We start from the raw sequence: 20,342 nt of genomic DNA, 5'->3' as shown, positions 1-20,342 counted from the left end.
TTTGTTCAGAATTCCTTCGACTTTAATTGTGGGGTAAGGTCAGGCAGCCACTGAGGATAAAATGCAGTCCCCGGGAGCAAATGCGATGCTGTTTGTCAAGTGGACATGAGAAGAGCTTTTTTTTTTTTTTTTTTTCAATTAGGGCAAGTGGTCAGAAGTCGCCAAAACTGTCGTCATTCCTCGATTGTTTCTTTTTTACCAGTCTCTTGCCCTTCAAAGACAGGATACCTGGCCTCCACATCGGCCCACGTGATGCTGCCATTGGCCAGATCGCAGACCACACTGGGCAGTTCAGAGACCTGCAGTAACAGGAAGGAGAATTCCAAGAATCAACCGACTTGATTAGACTGTCAGAAAGAAAATTCACCCTGAACTCAGGAGAGCCAAATCAGTGTCTAACTAATGACAAAGTCCCTCTACAAACTGGTCCCCACAGAATGTTTTTCGTCACTCTCACGGAAGCCTCCTTAACTATACTGACTTCTCTGCCGGGCCTGCGTTCATGCTTTTCCTCCCAGCCCGGAATGTCTACCGGCTCCCCCTGGATAACTCAATCCTCCCCCAGAGCCCTTCCTAATTATTCTAAATTTGTGTCACCTGAAGCTACTCCAGGTGTTAAATTTAACCCTAAGAAGAGGAGCTCGTCAAGGAACACGAATGAGCGGAGACTGGCAAACTGGAGAGCCCCAACCAAGGGGGCCAGCTGTTCTTCAGCCATAACCAAACACTGGCTACCACACGGCAGAAGTTCCTAAACTGAACATGCATCAGAATCATCCAGACTGTTGGAACAGTCGTGCCCACCCTCTATCCATCTCCAACCTCCCAGCCCACCCTTCTGTTTCAGTGGGTCTGGGGTGAAGATTTTGCTTATTTAACAAAATCCCAGGTGATGTGAAGGCTGCTGGTCCAGGCACCCCATTCTGAGAATCGCTATCAGATGGGAATGTAGGTCCAGAGTAGCCAGAACTGGTTTTGTAAAAAGACAAACCAGAAATGCAGGACTTACAACTTAGACTATAAACTCCTGTGGAAAAAAGCAGCCTTTTACTTTTGTTTTCCCTAATTAACTCTCTGTAGCAAGCTGAGCACACAATACGTACTCTAAATAAAACCTCTGCTAAAAATTAATAAAGGAGTCAGGCAGTTGTCAAAGTGGCTGTTCTTTCCTTCCCCTTTCATACTTTTCCTATTATCCCTATCATCCCTCCTCATTAAGTAAAATTACTGAACCATTATTGGCTGTTTTGAATAGATTAACAGGAAAAGTTTAGACATACACAGGTATACATTTATAAAGAGATATAAAGATAAAATGTCTAAGCACCCCCCCCCTCCGCCCAAGCCTGCCAATAAAACTATGGAAACAACCACTTGGGATCATACTTCTCTTGCCCAAATAAACAAACAACTACATAAAAGCAAACTGCTGGAGAATGAGCCCAGAGTGAGCCAAATGGTTATAAAATATTAGATAACTGTTAGCAGTATTTTCATAATTAAACCAAGGGGATTTGTGAATCTGTGCTCTGATATAAGCCTATGATTAAAATTCAAATGAAAGAAAAGAGGAGGGGGGGCATAAATACAACAAAATCCAGCTCAAATCAGAAGGCACCAGTACACATTTCTAAGACTAAAATGCCTGGGCGCTTGGGTGGCTGAGTCAGTTAAGTGTCTGACTTCAACTCAAGTCGTGATCTCACGGTTCATGGGTTTGAGACCCGCATTGGGCTCTGGGCTGATAGCTCAGAGCCTGGAGACTGCTTCAGATTCTGTGTCTCCTTCCCTCTCTGCCCCTCCTCCACTCACACTCTGTGTGTCTTTCTCTCTCAAAAATAAATAAACATTAAAAAAATTAAAAAAAAAAAAAAAAAAAAGCCGAAGAGAAGGCCAGCCACCTCTGCTCTAATCTGCCGCATGGAGTCTCGGTCCCGCAGAGTTGCCGTGTGAGGGGTCTTGTTCACCGTATCGAAGTCGATGGTGATGCCAAAAGCCACACCAATCTCATCAGTCCTGGCATAACGTCTTCCAATAGACCCAGAGGAGTCGTCTACTTTGTGAGAGACGCCGTTCCTGGTCAGGGCTTCCGCTGTCCAAGATACAGTAAATTAAAGATAAAAAATGGAGAAAGTCCCAATATCAACTAAATATCGTCATATAAGCTCAGGAAACTTATAAAAGGAACCGAGACAAGAGAGCAATAAGTAACAGTTGCAAAAGAAAGAAAAATCCCCCAAGTTTCCTAGGTGGCTTGCTGGAGCCCAACCCCTCAGTCCTACCTACATCTCACACAGCTGCAGGGCAACAAGTATCCAATCAAAAGCCAAGGCCAGGAGGCCCCGTCCAGACTCCACCACCTCTACTTGTACAACCCCAAGCAGCTCAGTGAACTCTTCCCATTTCCCAACTCTGAAATAAGTGGACCGCCAGAGGACCAGGAGGAGCCCTTTCAGTGCTATGGGTCCAGTGGATGCAGACCCCCTCGGGTTGTTAACACTCACTAGGAGCCCCTGATGGAGGGAGCAGCACTGAGGTCAAGAAGAGAAGCAAGGATATTTCAAATCTGACACTTGGGTCCTACCCTAACTCAAATGCTAGGAGAAAACGTCCTGAACGAGCATACATCTCTTAGAAGTAAGAGCAGAGGCTAAAATCACTTAGATGTGTTCTTTATTCGACATGTATTTTTACTGAAAACAAGATACACTTCCTAAAACTGAGTCTACTTGACAGCATTCTCCTGGAGATTACCCGATTAGATTTGCTTACATAATTCCTTGACAAATGGCATGAACTCCTGGTTTTGGCTCAGTGGCAGGACCGAACATTTGAATGGAGCTACGACAGCAGGGAAACTGAAGAACTACATGGTTTAAAAAGAAGAACATCCAAATACATTAGTTTATAAACATTACGGTCCAAACTTCATTATCAAAATACCAGAAAACATGACATGAAAAACAGTGTGACAAAAGACAGAAAACAAGATAGAACCAGAAGGATCTGGTTTGCGGCTCTGAATTCGAACCGCCTTAGTGAGCTCTGGATCTTGGTTTCTTCATCTAAAAAGCACCTGTCTACCATCTGCTCTGTTTACTTCATAGGTCCGTTATAAAAAGCTGAATGACGTGAAGCATCCAGAAAGCTACCATAGGGGCGCCTCGGGGGCTCAGTCGGTTAAGCATCTGACTCTGGATTTTGGCTCAGGTCATGATCTCACGGTTCCTAAGTTCAAGCCCCACATCAGTGCAGAGCCTGCTGGAAGATTCTCTCTCCCTCTCTCTCTGCCCCTCCTCCCCTCATGCGTATGCATGCTCTCTCTCTCTCTCTCTCTCTCAAAATTAAAAAATAAAATAAAAAACAGAAAGCTACTATATAAGATGGTTATTTTTTGGTACCACATAAAAGCCTTACTTCTTTCTGTGGAACTTCCCTCTAAATCATCAAATAGTAAATAGTGCCAAAACACAAGATCCAATTCTGTCCTTTAAAAAATTCAGCATAGCCAAAGGATCTATGAGTCTTAGTGACCAGGTAAAACAGACAAGCTTAATTACCTCACAAATGTATATCCAAAAGAAACAGTATAAAACAAAAAGAGATGTTTTGTATACCTATAATAAAAAGTACAATCCTCCTAAACTGCTCCTGAAATAGGCTTCAGAGTTACTCAGAAATAAAGAAAGCAAAGATATTTTGTGGAAGGCAAACTAGTCTACCATTTTGAGTTGGAAATAAGAGCTGACCAGTTTTTCAGTAACATTTGTATAAAAGGTCCATGGCAAAGCAAGAATATGGAACGCAGAATGAATAGGTTCCACAAAAATAAATGACATGGGTTCCAGCTAAGTCCCTCAAAAGCCTATTTAAATGCTAAGCAACTGTGACTATCCCGCTGTAAGTAAACCCTAGACTCCATGGCTGCCCAAATCCTAGAACATTCGCATTCCACTTGTCTTCTTTTTTTTTTCCTGGAAGAGAGACAGGGCAGAAGTGATTGAGGAGCAGAGAGAGAGAGGAGTAGAGAGAGACTCACACGAAGGGCAGAGAGAGAGGAAGAGAGAGAGAAGCAGGGCTAGAACTCACAAACTGTGAGATCATGACCTAAGCTGAAGTCAGATGTTTAACCAACTGAGCCACCCAGGTGCCCCTCTTCTCAATCTCTCTCTCTCTTTTTAATGTTTATTGATTTATTTTGAGAGAGAGAGAGAGAGAGAGAGAGAGAGAACGAGCAAAGGAGGGGCAGAGAAAGAGAGGGAAAGAGAGAATCCCAAGCAGGCTCCGAGCTCAGTGTGAAGCCTGATGTGGGGCTCGCTCTCACGACCGTGAGATCATGACTTGGGCCAAAATCAAGAGTCGGATGCTTAACCACTGAGCCACCCAGGCACCCCTCCTCGCCTCTATCTTGTGATAATTCTATTTAATGTGAGAGAGAAGCGAGGACCTGCCTTTATAGAAAAATAATTTTTTAAATCTCACTGGCAATGTTTTTATACCAAACTTATAGGAAAATTGATTAAGGGACTATGTGATAATAGTTTAGAAACATTTTTGGCTTCCCAGAACCTACTGAAATTTCTCTTCATGAGGGTACTCTCTATGCCATTCATAAAACATGTCACTAATTTATTCTTGCTCAGCCCTTATGAAATTTCTACTAAAATCCTACTTATATCCGTATTGTTATATTCAAAGGAACAGCTAAAAGACTTTTTTAATCCTTTTATTAGAAAAATAAACAGAAAAGGCTTGCAGCAAACTTGATATCTAAAAAGAACACTTTCCGTATGCTGCCATGCCTCAAGAATAACCGTGCCTTATATTTACATGTCTGGTGTCTAGACTAGGTTCTGTTGAATGAATGAAAAGCTGTTCCTCAAATGTCAGGAAATGAAGACGCAATGAGGGCAGAGAACAAAATAGTAAGTTTATTAGCTGCCTTATTACCAAGAGTATATCAGACTTTTTAAAATACTGGCACCAAGAACTTATCAGTCTATTCTTCAAGGTTAAATGTCCTAAAAAGAACTAGAGAGTTGACGTCTAACGCCACGTACACTCAGCTGCAGAATGGCCATGCAGGTAAGACTGTTTCATTCAGTTAATTTGATATACACGGTCTCTCCACTCTAGCCGGTCTTCTGATTGATTTCCTGGAAATCTGTGCCTATAAATTAAAGGAGTGTAATTTCTGCAGGCAGTAGAGAGGTAAGAAAGGTGAAGGGAGGCAGAATGAAGAGATAAAGTGGAAGGCATGGAGCAGTGATTCAGAAGCATCAGGGTCAAAAGAAAGCTTGTGGGAGTTAATGAAGACTTCTTAGAAACAGTTATCCTTAGCAGTGCTTGAATGCTAGGAGGGCTGTACCGCGGACGTTACTGCCCAATTTACTACCTGTCAATCTCCCGCACTAGAATCGCTTGGGGTTCTTATAAAAAAAATACAGATCCCTAGGTCTCAGATCTGTGAATCAGTATCTCTGGAGGAGAACCTTTACCCCCAAATCCCCCAATTTTATGCTGTTTGAGAAAGTTCCCTTTAACACTTCACCAGTGCACAGATACAGTTAAGTGGCTTGGCTAAATTCTCTGAGCTGTCCCCTTCTTCCAAATTTTCTGAAAACATGTACCAGTATCTTCCATTGATGCAACACAGATAGTTCCCCCAAAGTAATATGTTCTGTCTCAGAATAAAGAGCACCAGGCAACTAACACAATGGCATCTAGAATAACCTGCAGATCCTAAAGCTCAAGTGAGCTACATAAGAAAGTTTTTTGCTTTGTAAAGAGTTAAGCAAAGAGGAATGTTAACATCACTAAAACATTTAGTAATTAATCAATCATCCAGAGTCTTCTTAATAATGTACCTCAGGAAATTACATTCTCTGACACTGTAAGAGAATAGTGTACTGTACAAGACAACTTACCGTTCTCTGTTCATCTCCCTCACGTACATGGAATGTATGTTCAAATACCGTATACATGATCCTGCCCAGGCCAAAGGAGGGTTCGATTACATTCGGAACAACTTCTTCCACTGCAAACGAGACAGAAATCCAGTAACATTCTCTCAAACCCTGCGTAATGCATTGCAGCTCCTCTCTAAACAAGTCTTATTAGCACTAAAAATATCTATTCTGGATGGATTTGACTGCTCCCGTACATCAGAACAAAAGCAGAACATTCCTTAAAACTATTTGCTGGTAGGAAACATGATGCCTTTAAAGAGTGAAAGTGGAGTGAAAAAGTTTTTCACCAAATTTAGTTGTTTATATGGCAATAAAAATGACACAAGGTACCAGAGTATTCCTTCCACAGTATACCACAGTTGGTAAGCTACGATCAACAGCAGCTACTCCATCATCTGCCTTGCCTTGCCTTGCAGAAAACATTAAAACTCTCGAGCTTTTATAAGACTTTGCTAGAACCAAAGATCTACCACCACAGCTGACAAAACTAACAAAGACAATTCCTACACACAACAAGTATCACATGCTTTTGTGTTTTTATCTTGCTATCTTGATGAGAACTCTTTAAGAAAGTCAAGTTACTGCCATTGTACTTCCAAGGCTCTGGGGTCAAGAGGCCTTCAGAGAAGTTTGCGCAGGAATCTGTTCTCAATCAAAGACATTTACCAGAGGCCCCACATGGGTGAGGCTATACCCGTGGTACACATAGGAAATGTATTCATTACTTACTACTCACAAAGAAAACACTGCTAAGCACTGGGTCTAAGGTAACTGAGCTTAACCTTAGAGAATTTGTTTCAAGGGAAAGGAGATAAGTAGAACCAAAAATTCACATATGTGGAGGAAAAGGGAGGCTGTTTCTTTTGTCTGTGATAAAGAGTAAGAGTAACATGGTAGAAATATGACCAAGGTATTTTCTGCCCATCCTTCTGGGTCATCGAAGCAACAGTAAAGTGCAGTTCTGAACCAGCCGCCAGAGTGGTGGCTAAAAAGCCCCAAAGCAAGAAGTATCCCCTGCTTACTCCCATCACTGCTCAGACTGCTTTTACAGCTCACGGAAGCCTGGCTATAGGGCTGGCCAAACACAAATGGAAAAGTAGGCCTCCTCTCTCCATTAGCAGTCCCTTCTCAAATACCCACCTACTACTCTCAGTTTCCAGAAACTTCTACTCAGCCACAATTAACCATAAGCATCCTCTGTATATTCTCCAAAAATCCCAATTCATATAATTTGTTCTATAAAAATAATCATTTCCTTGTCTTTTAAAGAAGCAGGAAAGATCATTAATCTAAATGACTTTTAACAGATTTTGCCACAAAAGACAGGAGGGGTGAGTTCTCTCCTTTGCTTAAGAAACAAAAGGACTTTTCCTTAAAATGAAGGAAAAAAAAAAAGATGGTTTTCATCAAAGAGATATTCTTCATATGCATCTCAGGCCATAGGAAATATAAAGGTGGCATTACAAACTATTTTTCAATATTGACACAAATTTTTTAAAAAGGCAAAAGATAATGCCTTAAACATATTCATCAGATTTAGGGTTGTGGCATTAAAGATCTATTTTTCCTCTTCAAATTTTCTGTAAAATGGTTATGTCATAAAACTTAAAGAAACAAAAAAACTTCAAGGATTGTGATGATTTTAAGTTTATTTATTTATTTATTTTGAGAGAGAGAGAATGCTCGTGAAACGGGGGGAAGGGGCAGAGAGAGAATCTGACAGAAGAGCCCAACATGGGACTGGAACTGACGAACCCTGAGATCATGACCTGAGCCAACAAGAGTCGGACGCTTAACTAACTGCGCCACCCAGGCACTCCGTGTTTAATTATTTTAAGAAATTTACCATGTAGTGTTTTCTGGAATCTCTTCACGTTGACCATGTCTTTTGTTAACTGAAATGTTTTCCCCTCAGTTTCAATAGTGAATTCCCTACAAACAAAACACATCTTGCATTAGTGAAATCATGCATCCTTATGCCTTAATTTAAAGGAGTTTTACCAACTGCTATACTGTTTTCATTTTAAGTGTAATACAGCTTGGTCAACTCTCCAGGTAAAATAGGTAAAGCCAAATTTAAAATATTTCATAAGGAATACCAAACTATTATATTAACAATGGCACCAAATAATATTGTAGGAAGCACCCAAAAATATGACTTGTCTTATAAAATTCCACAAGTGACCCAATGACTAATTCCTTTTGTTTTGAGATGAAAATAAAGCCCAAACCAATTTTTTTTTAAATTCAGTTTTAGAATAATTACACTGAATTTGTCAGAAACAGGCCTGCTGGCAAAAAGACCACTGTTCTCATTATTGTTCCAACTAATGTAAAAGTGACAAGGTTGTCATCTAATAGGAAGTAATTTTAAAATCTCCACACTATTCCAAAATAAACTTTGACACTTCTGTTGGTGAAGATCAGCTTCAAGAAGTTTAATGATTCTGTCTGATATCCCTCCAAAAATCACTGACTTGCATTGTGTTCAGGTCCTGAGATCTGCCCGTTCCATTTCAGGTTATAACAATTTACCTTTACAAAGCACTTCATTGCAGTACCTATGTTTCAGCTTAGGAGGTATTTCTCACATTATAACTGGTCTGGATTCATCTTGGCTCACAAGCAGCTCAGTGCCAGGAAAAGAGAGCCCTCGTGTGGTTGTCTTTGGAGCTGTATACTTGGCACATGTTGCACTGTGTGTTTTTGCTAGTTTGTAGCACTGATAATCTCATGCATTTTTTGAGTGGTTTTCACTGATTTCCTTCATTTTTACCATTTTGTCTGAAGTTTGTTAAGTGCATTAAAATTCCATTACATAAACATTATCACATATTCTCTCCGTGAGTACAGTCTAAGTGTAGAGTAGGTAACAGTTATAAAAAAGCTGAAATTAGCAAAAAGATACCCATTACGTAAGAATAATTAATAAAGGAAGTGGTCATGTTTGTGACAAATAATGGTATCTAACTAGTGCTCTAACTTGTCCATTTTAATGGGATTTGATGTTGTTTTAGCATAAGCAATGTTAATTCTGGGAGACCAGAATGTTTTAAAATTTTCCTACTGAAATGGACGATCATATCTTCAACTTGTTATAAGCATTCATCTTACGACAGTTTTTTTTTAAGTTTATTTATTTTGAAAGAGAGAGAGAGCACAAGCAAGGAAGGTGCAAAGAGAGAGAGGAAGAGACAGAATCCCAAGCAGGCTCTGTGCTGTCAGCGTGGAGCCGGATGTGGGGCTCGAACTCATGAATCGTACGATCATGACCTGAGCCAAAATCCAGTCAGACGCTTAACCAACCAAGCCACCCAGGTGCCCTGTATGATAGTTCTTTTGACTAAATGTATGTACACATGCAACCACCATCAATCACGCCAAGGCTCCATGGCTCCATTTCAATCCCCTCCACTAACAATCAGCAAGTGACGTGCTTTCTATCACTATAAACTAGTTTCACCTTTCCCAGGGCTTTGCATATTTGTGTCAGATTTCTTTCACTTAGCCTATTGTCTAGGGTCAAGTATGAAATATATCAGGGTTTGCAGGCCATATGCAGTCTCTCGTACTCTTTGTTTTTTTAACTAACTCCTTGAAAATGCAAAACTCATTCTTAGTTGGAGGGCTGTACAAAAAAAATATAAAAGATTTTTCAAGTGCACTTAAAAAACTGTACTCTCGGGTGCCTGGGTGGCTTGGTCGGTTAAGCGTCTGACTTAAGGTCATGATCTCATGGTTCATGAGTTCAAGCCCTGCATCGGGCTGTCTGCTGTCAGCACAGAGCCTGCTTCAGATCCTCGGTCCCTTTCACTCTCTGCACCCCTCAATAAAATTTAAAAAAACACCTGTATTCTTTGGTTATTAAGTAGTCTATAAATGGCAATTAAGTTGATTAAGTGTTTATACCTTTAAACTCCTATTGTTTTTGTTTTGTTTTAAACTCCTATTTTTGTTTTGTCTGCTTACTCTACCAAATATTGAGAAAAGGGAATAGAAATCTTTGACTATAATTGTGGATTTGTCTATTTTTCCTTCTAGTTCTGTCAGGTTTGTTTTACATATTTTGAGGTTGTTTTTAGTTGTATAGTTAGAATATGCCTTCTTGATGAACTGATCCCTTTAACGTTATGAAATGTAACTCTTTCCGTACTAACTTTCCTTGTTCTGAATTGACTTTGATGTTAATTCAGCCACTTCTAACTTAATGATTAATGTTTGTATGGGAAATATTTTTTATTCTTTTACTTTTAAGCCTATTTGTGTATTATAATCACAGCAAATTTCCTGTAAATAGCACTTAATTGGGTCTTGATTTCTTTAGCTAGTCTGACAATTGATGGCTATTAATTCAAGTGTTTAGATAACTACATTTAATATAATTACTGATACTGTTGAATTTGCTACCATCTCATGAGTTACTTTCTATTTGTCCCATCTTTTCTTTGTTTTTCTCCTCTTGTCTTCTTCTGGAGTATTTTTTATTATTCTATTTTATCTCCCTTATTGGTTTATTAGTTACATTCCTTTGGTTTTTGTATTTTTCCAGGTAATTGCTCTAGAGTTCACCATATGTATTTTTTCAAACTTATCATAGTCTACTCTCAAATAGTATTATGCCACTTCACATATAATATATGCACCTTACAACAGTATATTCCCAATTCTTTGCTCTCATCCTTTGAGTTACTGACGGCACACATTTTACTTCTATATGTTGTAAATTTCACAATATGTTGTTATTGTTTTTGCTTTAAACAGCACATTATCTTTTAAAGAAATTAAATAAAATGTCCTTTATCTTACCCATATTATGAATTGTTGTTTCTAGAGCTCTTTATTTCTTTGGTAGCTAATTTCCACACTTCTGCCTGAAGAGCTTCCTCTAACACTTCACCTAGTATAGGTCTGCTGGCAATGTATTCTCTCAGCTTTTGTTTGTAAGAAAGTATTTTGCTTGGCAGAGGATTTTTGGTTAAGCACCTTAAAAGATTTTATTCTATTGTGCTGTGGTTTGCATTCTTATCTTTGCTCCTTTTAATGTAATGAGCCTTTGTTCCCCTGGCTACTTTAAGGACATTTCTCTTCATGACTGGTTTTCAGCAATTTGATTCTAATGTACCTTCATGTGGTTTTGTGTTTATTTTGCTTGAGTTTGAACTTTTTAAATGTGGGTTTTCTGTTTGTAACAAATTTGGAAATTTCTGAGCAACTGTATGTATCTTCAGCTATTTTCTCTGTATACCGTCTCTGGGACTCCCAATTACAGATATGTTAGACAGCCTCATATTAATCCAAAGGACATTTTTTCCCCAGTCTTTCTTTTTTTCTATAGCTTCTTTTTGGATAGTTTCTATTGCTATGTCTTTGAGTTCAATGATCTTCCTTCTGCGATGTTTAATCTACCGTTAATCCCATTTGGTGAATTTTCATTTGCAAAACTGCCTCTAGATGTCCACGGTCTCTTTTTATATATATATATTTCCATTTCTCACCTCAGATGTTCATGTTTTCCCTTACATCTGTGAGCATATGAAGCATATTTATTACTGTTTTAACATCCTTATGTATTTATTCATCATGTTTGTCACTTCTAGGTGTTTCTTTTGACTGACCTCCTCAATATGGGCTATGTTTTCATGCTTTTTCATGTGTTTAGAAAGTTTTTTATTGTTTGTCAAACATGGTACATTTTATATCGTTTAGTGCTGGATTTTGTCATATTCCTTTATAGATTTGTCTCTACTGTTTTTATATTCATGCTTAAAACAATTACAGAGACCACTCCAAAGCTCAAAAAGAGAGCAATGACTGAGAGGCATATGTCATTTCTAATTATTCCTCAGTCACTTCCTTGGACAAGTCTCCTCCTCTAAGAAAGCTATTGGGGGAAAAAAGATCTTTATAGTTCATTTCAAATCTATTTCCAGGCTATAATGTCAAAATCTCAGGAATGACAGTTCTAGAAATATAGCCAAGAGATAATACTTACCTGCAAAAAATTTCTAAAGAAACTGATCTCACCCTTTCAGAACCTGCAGAGAGAACATCTCTAACTGAAGCAGATAAAAGTACACATCTTAGGGACGCCTGGGGTAGCTCAGTCAGTTCTTGATTTTGGCTCAGGTCACGATACCAGTCGTGGGACTGGGCCCCACACTGGGCTCCACACTCAGCATGGAGCCTGATTAAGATTCTCTCTCTCTCCCTCTGCCCACGCATACACTCTCTCTCTCTCTCTCCCCAATTAAAAAAAAAGAGTACACATCTTAAATCTTACCCTTTCTCATTCAGTAGTTTTTCCATCTCTGTAATGTAGCACTCCTCACAAATGGTAAGGTATTCCAGCACCAGCTTTGCATCCTTCTTATATGCCTTCCCAATTGCTCCCTTATTGGGTTCAAACTGAACAACATTGACTGTTTTGTATGAAGTAGTCAAGGAATCCAAAAACACAGAACTGCCATACTATGGGAATGATCTTGAGAACAATCCATCGTCGACATAAAACAATGACCAGTTCTCTATTGGCATCCTAGACACTGTTTATACTGACGTCAAATGCAAAATGAAATAACTACCCTCAAAATCATTCAAACAAATCCTCACTCGAAACAGGTAAACGCTGTCAACAGAGATTTTTACAAAGTTATAGTGACACGAAAGGGATATTATCTAATCAGCAACACACCCTGATACACAGCATAATAACCTCTGCTAACCATTTAACGGACTTCTGAAATGTCTCAAACACAACAGGATCTATTTCCTGTCACTGGCCTAGCCCTGAGGTAAGCTCATAAACTCACTGCCTGGTAAAGAATGGAAAGTTCTACTTTACGGATTTACAGATCAAGTGAACTAAATTATTATTTCACCTACCATTAAATGGCACTCATCTTTTAATAGAAGTAGTACTCACCAGGTGCCCTTTATTTAAAGAGCATGTAGGTGGGTGCAGGTGTGGGGAAATGCATTTTGGAAACAGCTGACAAAAACTGGCCAATACTGTGAAAGATGTTCAGAGCATTTTTCTGAATATGCTTCTTTGAAAGACCAAACATCGGATGGGTGTGTCGGATTAGAAAAATGAGAACAGGAAAGAAGCAATGACAAGGGTAGAATAGGTTTAAATAAGTGTTGCCACAACATCCAAAACATCTCAGTTTATCCATAGAGTGTACAGAAATGGACTTAGCCATTTTCAGGGTGTTTACACTTGAGTCCAGAGTTGTTAAAGTGACCAGAAAGGATATAGGCTCTTTCAGAGGTTTCTCAGCTACAAGTGGGACTTTGGTGGCTCGAGCATGACAAGAAAGGTCATAACAGGAACGATCAGCACATCCGACAATCTCAATCCAGCCCTAAGAAGACATAACAGATAAAAACACTTATTACTTACGCCGAGCTCATTCACAGATGCATGCATATTATAACTCTTTCACATACCCAAAGATAATTCAATTATAGCATCTTCATTCAACTTTTATAAATATTTGGAATGGGAATACTTTTATATATCAGGCAGCTAACAACCCTATAAAATATAATTCACACATATACGCAAAACTGTCTTGTTTTTTGGACAGATTTATTTTGCCATATTGTGAATGTGGGGTAAACTAATATATTCTAGGATTTATTTATGGAAATAAAATGTGAACTTAGACAAAACCAGTAGATGTGTTTCAAATTTGTGACCGTGATTCCAAATGAATCTGGCAAAAACCACTACTCTCTGAGGATGAAGTGTCTACTTGCTGTCACAGCTTGGCATCATGTGGCTGTGCTAAACACACACCTCGGCTGGCCATGAGCGTGGGCATTAATGTTCAATTCAGTTTCCTACCCAACAAAAGAAATCTCGGTAAAGAGCAGGTAACATTGAAGTCATAGACTAAAACTTCACAGCATTACCACCACAGAGATGTCAGGGTCATTTCCTGTTAATATCTATGATACTTTTCAAAAGCACAATCTACATTGTTTTCAAAGACCTTTAATAACCTGTTATTTGAGTAAGATCTAAAGAAGTAAAAGGCTTGTTTTAGTAGATATCTAGTTAGTCCTTCTCGTATGTAGTTTTTGGCCTTTGATCCAAAGAGAATGGAAAAATGCAACCATCGCAACCATAAGCTTTCCAAGCACATGTTACCACGCGGGGTGTGGGGACTAGAGAGGGCAAATATAAACCTCGTAAGCTCAGAAGCCCCAATACATAACCACAATAACAAAACAGGAATTAAAGACAAGAACGAAGCCTAAAAGCACGTAACTTGATCATCTGACATTCACGAAAGATGTCAACATATTTACACAGTAAAAGGTAACATTACAAAAACATGCCTGAGGATGGCAACAATTCTGGGCTAGTGCTTACCTCTGAGGAAGGAGAAGAAAAGGGTGAAGCATTAGAGGTCTCAGCAACTTTTTTTTTTTTAATTGAAACAAATAAAATATGAAGTACACAATAATAAAGTGTTAAAGCCTTTTCTCGAATGCATAGACCATCTAGTTTCTACTGAGCGGACTGTTGTACTGACAGAGGGTTCAGATGGGCAGGGAAGTTCTTTACCTGTTTCATTTCCCTGATTTAAGTGAAGGAGAAACAACTCTCCTTTGTTCTAGGCTGCAATGGATCAACTTGAACAGGGTTTTGGCATTTCCTTTCCTTTCTACAACATGCTCAGCAAATTGCACCAGGTCACTACAGTTTGGTAAACTGTTAACAACTATGACATTTTATAAAGCAGCTAATTTAATAAAATCACTACTGTGAGGACTTAAAACAATAAAAAAAATCTTTAAAGGAGCTCTCCCCTCCCCTGAGAAGTGCCTGGTACTTTTAGGCTTCTGGTTTTGTTTAGCTTTCCAATGACCTTCCGTAAAATGTTGCAGCCTAGGGGCGCCTGGGTGGCGCAGTCGGTTGGGCGTCCGACTTCAGCCAGGTCACGATCTCGCGGTCCGTGAGTTCGAGCCCCGCGTCAGGCTCTGGGCTGATGGCTCGGAGCCTGGAGCCTGGAGCCTGTTTCCGATTCTGTCTCCCTCTCTCTCTGCCCCTCCCCCGTTCATGCTCTGTCTCTCTCTGTCCCAAAAAAAAAAAACAAAACAAACAAAAAAAAAAAAACGTTGAAAAAATGTTGCAGCCTAATCTCAATGCTGAGCCCACATGCCCTTTTTTAAAATATTTTCTTTATTTGTAAAAAAACATCGAGGTACAATGGACATGCAGCATTGTGTTAGTTTCAGGTGTGCAATGTATTGATTCAGTATTCATACATACTGCAAACTGAGTGCCACAGGAAGTCCAGTTAACATCCGGCACCAGACATGGTTACAGAACTTGTAGGATTTACTCTCTCAGTAACTTTCAAATATACGAAACAGCGTTATTAACCACAGTCACCATGCTGTTCGTCACCTCTCCCGGACTGAAGCCCACATTTTCTCATTCCCAATACTTGACGGTTTGGCCACGGCTCGCAGGGGCCCTCGGAAAAGGAGGAGCATGAAGTAGCAGGCTTCATTAAAGCAATGTGGCACAATGGTTAAGAGCACGGGCCTGAGTGAGACCGCCCTGGTTCGTGTCCCAGCTCTACCACTCACTACCTGTGTGGCTCAAGCATATTACTTCTCAGTGCTTCAGCCTCCTCAGAAATAGAACCTATGAGGAGGATTACATAAAATAATACATATGAAGCACTTAGAATGGTACACGGCCCTTGCCAAATATACATGTCAAATGAAGAAACAAATGGAATAAATAAAATGTAATCCAGGCCACATCCAGAATTTAAATTGAGACTGCAAGACAAGAATCTGTATCTGCTTTAGTGAAATTAGAGTCAGAGCAAATTAAGAAAGGGAACTTAAAGAGAAAAGAAATAATCTTCTCTCACACAAAACAGGAAATATTTTGTTGGTTTGATCTGTAAATAAGAAATTCCAGAAAATCTAAAACATGTAAAGAAGTGAGCATTCACCTATAATCCAAAAGTAATGACTACTATCATTTTGGCATACGTCTGTCATGCAAACCTACGAGGAAAAGAATGTAATAAGAAAATCTTAACAGATTACAGAAATTCTTTCCTAAATTCACAAAAGAAAAAGAATATTTTAAAACATCGGTGACAGCCGCTACAGGTATTTGTATACCATTATACATATATACATGTGTGTATGTTTGCAACGCATGTAAAGTCATCTAACACAGTGGCTGGAAAAACCTATGGGGCTAAGAATGGTTTTTACATTTTTTAAGGTTATTAAAAAAAGAATAAGGGGCGCCTGGGTGGCTCAGTCGGGTGGCTCAGCCAAAGTGTCCAACTTTGGCTCAAATGATGATCTCACGGCTCAGAAGTTCGAGCCCCGCATTGGGCTTTGTGCTGACAGCTCGGATCCTGGAGCCTGCTTCTGATTTTGTGTCTCTCTCCCTCATCTGCCCCTCCCCTGCTCGTGCTCTGTCTCTCTCTCTCAAAAATAAATAAACATTAAAAAAAAAAAAAGAATAAAAGAAACAACAGCAAAGAAGATATGCAACAGAAATCCACAAAGCCTAAAATATTTTTACATTTACCATAGAAAACGCTTGCTGATCCCTGATCTAGAAGAGACGTGAACCACTTTTGGGGAGATATATACAACTGGAAGTTTCGCTTTCTACATAATATTCTTCAGAATTACTTTTTGTTTTTCATTTTACAAAAATGAGTCATCTTTAAATGACTCATTTTTATTTTTAATTCTCAAAAATGAACCTATTAAAAGAAAGTCATTTTGAAAAGTAAAGAGTGAAGGGCATATGGGAACCAATGACTGTCAAAAGTCACTGAGACGCCTCTCCAGTACCAAATAAGGGAAATGCCAGAAGGCTCTCCACCTCCTTGTTCTGGATGCCACCTTGTTCTCACCGCCACCAGAGCAGAAAGCATCACCTATATCCAAATGACTTTTTTTTTTAAACGTTTATTTTTAGTAATGTCTACGTCCAATGTGGGATTCCAACTTATGACCCAGAGGTCAAGAGTCACATGCTCTTTTGACAGAGACAGCCAGGCGCCCCTCCTATGCCCAAATGTTTGTCACTTCTAAGCTCCAGTACGAATGTTCATGTTTGGGAGGTGGGGATGGGGTGGTACAGTGAAGCAGTAACCTGGAGGTCTTCTCTGAATAACCGTTAAATACACAGAATTTGAAGAAAGGTAGTTCCTAAACAAGAGATAATAATCTCCTTGTCTATTGCCCAAACCTACCAAATAGCTCTCTAAACAAAGAGCACCATGTTTTTCTTTACTCGGCCCTACCACCATTCCCAACACTTTCTGGGGTCCTTGTCAGGAAGGAGGCCACCCCATCTTAGGCGCACCCAGGGATATTACCAGAAATACTGGCCACCCCAAGAATATACACACCAACACTGCCCCATTAGACTTTCACTCTCTCTCCATCTCTCCCTGTGTCTCTCTCTTACTCTCTGTCTCCATTAAAGCCGTCTAAGTCTACAAAGCCCTCTTGGGACATGAGGGGGCATGAGGCAATTGCCTTTTCCATTTTGCTTCAGAAAAAAAAAACCTTTTCTCCTTGTTCCACTCTGACATAAAGCACATAAAAGGCAATTTTGATATTCATGCTCCTAAGTTAACAGCGTGACGGTCACATGCTAACAACCCTTCCATTCTCCTTACATAGGACGTTTTAGATTCGGCATCCCAACAGTCACAGGCATAGTGGGCCATCTCATTCTCCATGTGCTGTCGGAAGCGGAGTTTATCTGGAGATACTCCAACCTTCGTGAGGTAGAGGTAGATGCGGCCAATGAAGTAGCCTAATACTGAGTTGTTAATCACGCCCTAAAAAAATTAATGAATAAACAAGTAAATAAATAAGCAAGTAAACATGCAAGCAAGCACAGAGGAAGGAAAAAAACATGCACATTCTTTCAAAGGCCAACATACTGTTTTCAATCTATTCATAATCTACTGAAAAACATTCGAAACACAAAGTAAGCTAATTTATCCAGCTTTCAGAACAATCTCAAATACCCAGAATGTGACTGTGGCTATTTTTAACGGGGTTAACGTCAAGTTAACAAGCTGATAATAATGGAGTGATTCAAAATCTTTCTGCCATACTCACTGGGTCAGCAAAAAATTCAGCCCAATACCTCACACCCTCTATAACTACAGTATTAAAAATGACATTCATAATAACGACCCTATGGATTGGAAGATATATTTCTTCTGAATTAACAGAAGTAATAAGACACGTTGAGGGGATTTTAACATATCCTTATGCACTGAAGTTTGTACACCCCACATTGTATGTGTCATCTTACTATTACAGTACCAGAAGGATCTTAGAAATCATCTAGCCCCCATCTCCAACCTGCTGCTGGGCTCTTCTCTACAAAATAGCTGCCAAGTTATCACCCAGCCTCCAGTGGAGTATTTTCAGGGGCAGGAAGTTCATTGTTTCCTGAAGCAATTCACTCCACTATCAGGCCACAGCTACTATAAGAAAGTCTTCACTCACTCATTTCTCCAGACAAATGATTGGAGAAATTTTATTCTATGCAAGACTTTATCCCAATACAGAAGAGATTAAAATCCCGAGGGCTTGCTTTCTGTGAGTCACAATGTCTCCCCCAAAGTAGTACATACTGAAAAAAGTTGGATTGATAATGCAGAGTTCAAACCAAGATCTTTTTTCCAAGTGCTCTGCTAAATCTGTTTTTCACGTTAGACCCAATGGCCCACAAATCGGCATGTTCACGTAATTTCCTCCCATTATAACAATAGTATAGAATAAATACTATATAAAAACAGACACCATATAAAAAATAAAATGACCGGGTTGCCCAGGTGGCTGGGTCAGTTAAGCACCTGACTTCAGCTCAGGTCATGATCTCGCAGTTCTTGAGTTTAAGCCCTGCATCGGGCTCTCTTCTGTCAGCACAAGCCCGCTTCAGATCCTCTGTCCCCGCCTCTCTCTGCCCTTCCCCCGCTCATGCTCTCTCAAAAATAAATAAAAATTAAAAAATAATAAAATAATACAGTGACTGCTAAAGTAAATTTTTTATCATTCAGTACACAGAATTTGTTAAGTGCTGGAGTCCCTGAAGAGGAATAACCTAAAGGAAGTTACCGACAGAATCTTACCTGTTCAACAGCATCTCCTAGGCGCATTTTCCTAGCAGACTGTCCGCTGACCTGGGCTTTTGCTGAATACAAATAAAGGTGGAGGTCTGCGACATTCTGGAACTTGGGATGGTCCTTCTCACTGGGATCTACAAAGTGCTCAATTTCTGCCATTGTGAATTCTCTGGAAGCAAAAACATAAAAGTGGCATGCTTAACTATAAAAAATAAATGAGGCCCTTATTTTCAACTTTATTCTACAATGATATAACCCCTCACACGACAGGAATCTTTTATCACTAAACAAGAAAATTGTTTCCTAAGGGAATGGCATGAAAAAAAAAAAAGTCTGATTAAGTTTGTGTAGGTAGTTGTTATTTTTAGACACATTAATGAAAACTTCACTACTTGCTTAAATAGTATTTTAAAGAAATAAATACAGTCAAATTTATCTCAAATATTAACTCCTTCTATCTAATGACAAAGATTCTTTGCTTGGCCAAACTTAATCAGTCTCCTGAACCTCCTCCTAGGCCCATCTGTACACTTCTTTATAAAATCCAATTTTATCAAGCACCCTGCTAAGTCAATTTAACCAGAACCCCTCCCCCGCTTGCTATGTGTGATCACTTCTGGTATCTTTTAGGGTTTGTCATCCTCCACCATCCCCCACATGGTATCTGATCACCCTGGCCTGCCTTCGGCAAGATCCTGTTAGGCTGGTTTAGTCAGAATCCCCCTTTCCCCTCATATTCCCTTTTAGTAATTTTCTAACTACTGACCCCCACCATGCTCCTTGGCTATAAATCCCCTCTTACCCATGATATATTCAAAATTGAGCCCTGTTCTATACTGAGATCCTTTTCCCGTACCATAATAATCTTGAATAAAATCTGTTTCTACCACTTTCATTACTGTCCATCTGTTTTTCCTTTGATACTAACCACCACAACAAAAGATTCTTACTTTCAATGGAAAATAATTTTTAAAGAACAGATTGATACAGTTTTTAATATTAGGAAAACTTAAGCCAAAGTCAGATGCAAAAAAGAAATGAGATATTTAATAGAGACTTCCATATAAAATGGTTTTCCTTAAAGCACTAGCAAGTCTTTATAAATATACACTAAATGAGTTCCAATGTGAAATTAAAAATGAAGTGAAACTGTTCTTTAGCTTTTATAGCAGTTTGGTTTCTTCCTTTTTCTTGCTCTGAACAAGTAAATGACAGATAA

At 39.3% G+C, this 20,342-nt stretch overlaps 1 protein-coding gene across 1 annotated transcript in view; it reads right to left on the bottom strand.

Annotated features, from left to right (window-relative positions):
* GARS1 (glycyl-tRNA synthetase 1) overlaps positions 1-20,342 on the bottom strand; it is a 45,405-nt gene continuing 25,063 nt past the window's right edge. Inside the window, exons 9-17 of the mRNA XM_053897434.1 lie at positions 19,130-19,292; positions 17,657-17,821; positions 13,221-13,333; positions 12,250-12,390; positions 7,816-7,901; positions 5,928-6,037; positions 2,773-2,866; positions 1,902-2,092; positions 1-299 (exon numbers count right to left, since the gene is read on the bottom strand). Of these exons, the coding sequence (XP_053753409.1) occupies positions 174-299; positions 1,902-2,092; positions 2,773-2,866; positions 5,928-6,037; positions 7,816-7,901; positions 12,250-12,390; positions 13,221-13,333; positions 17,657-17,821; positions 19,130-19,292 (1,189 nt within the window). The 3' untranslated portion in view covers positions 1-173. The remainder of the gene's footprint in view (positions 300-1,901; positions 2,093-2,772; positions 2,867-5,927; positions 6,038-7,815; positions 7,902-12,249; positions 12,391-13,220; positions 13,334-17,656; positions 17,822-19,129; positions 19,293-20,342) is intronic.

The sequence above is a fragment of the Panthera pardus genome, unplaced genomic scaffold, assembly GCF_024362965.1.
Source record: "Panthera pardus isolate Hobbes unplaced genomic scaffold, ASM2436296v1 HiC_scaffold_8, whole genome shotgun sequence".
Classification (NCBI taxonomy): Eukaryota; Metazoa; Chordata; class Mammalia; order Carnivora; family Felidae; genus Panthera; species Panthera pardus.
Note: the sequence above shows the minus strand (reverse complement) of the source record. Positions and strands in the feature narration are given on the sequence as shown.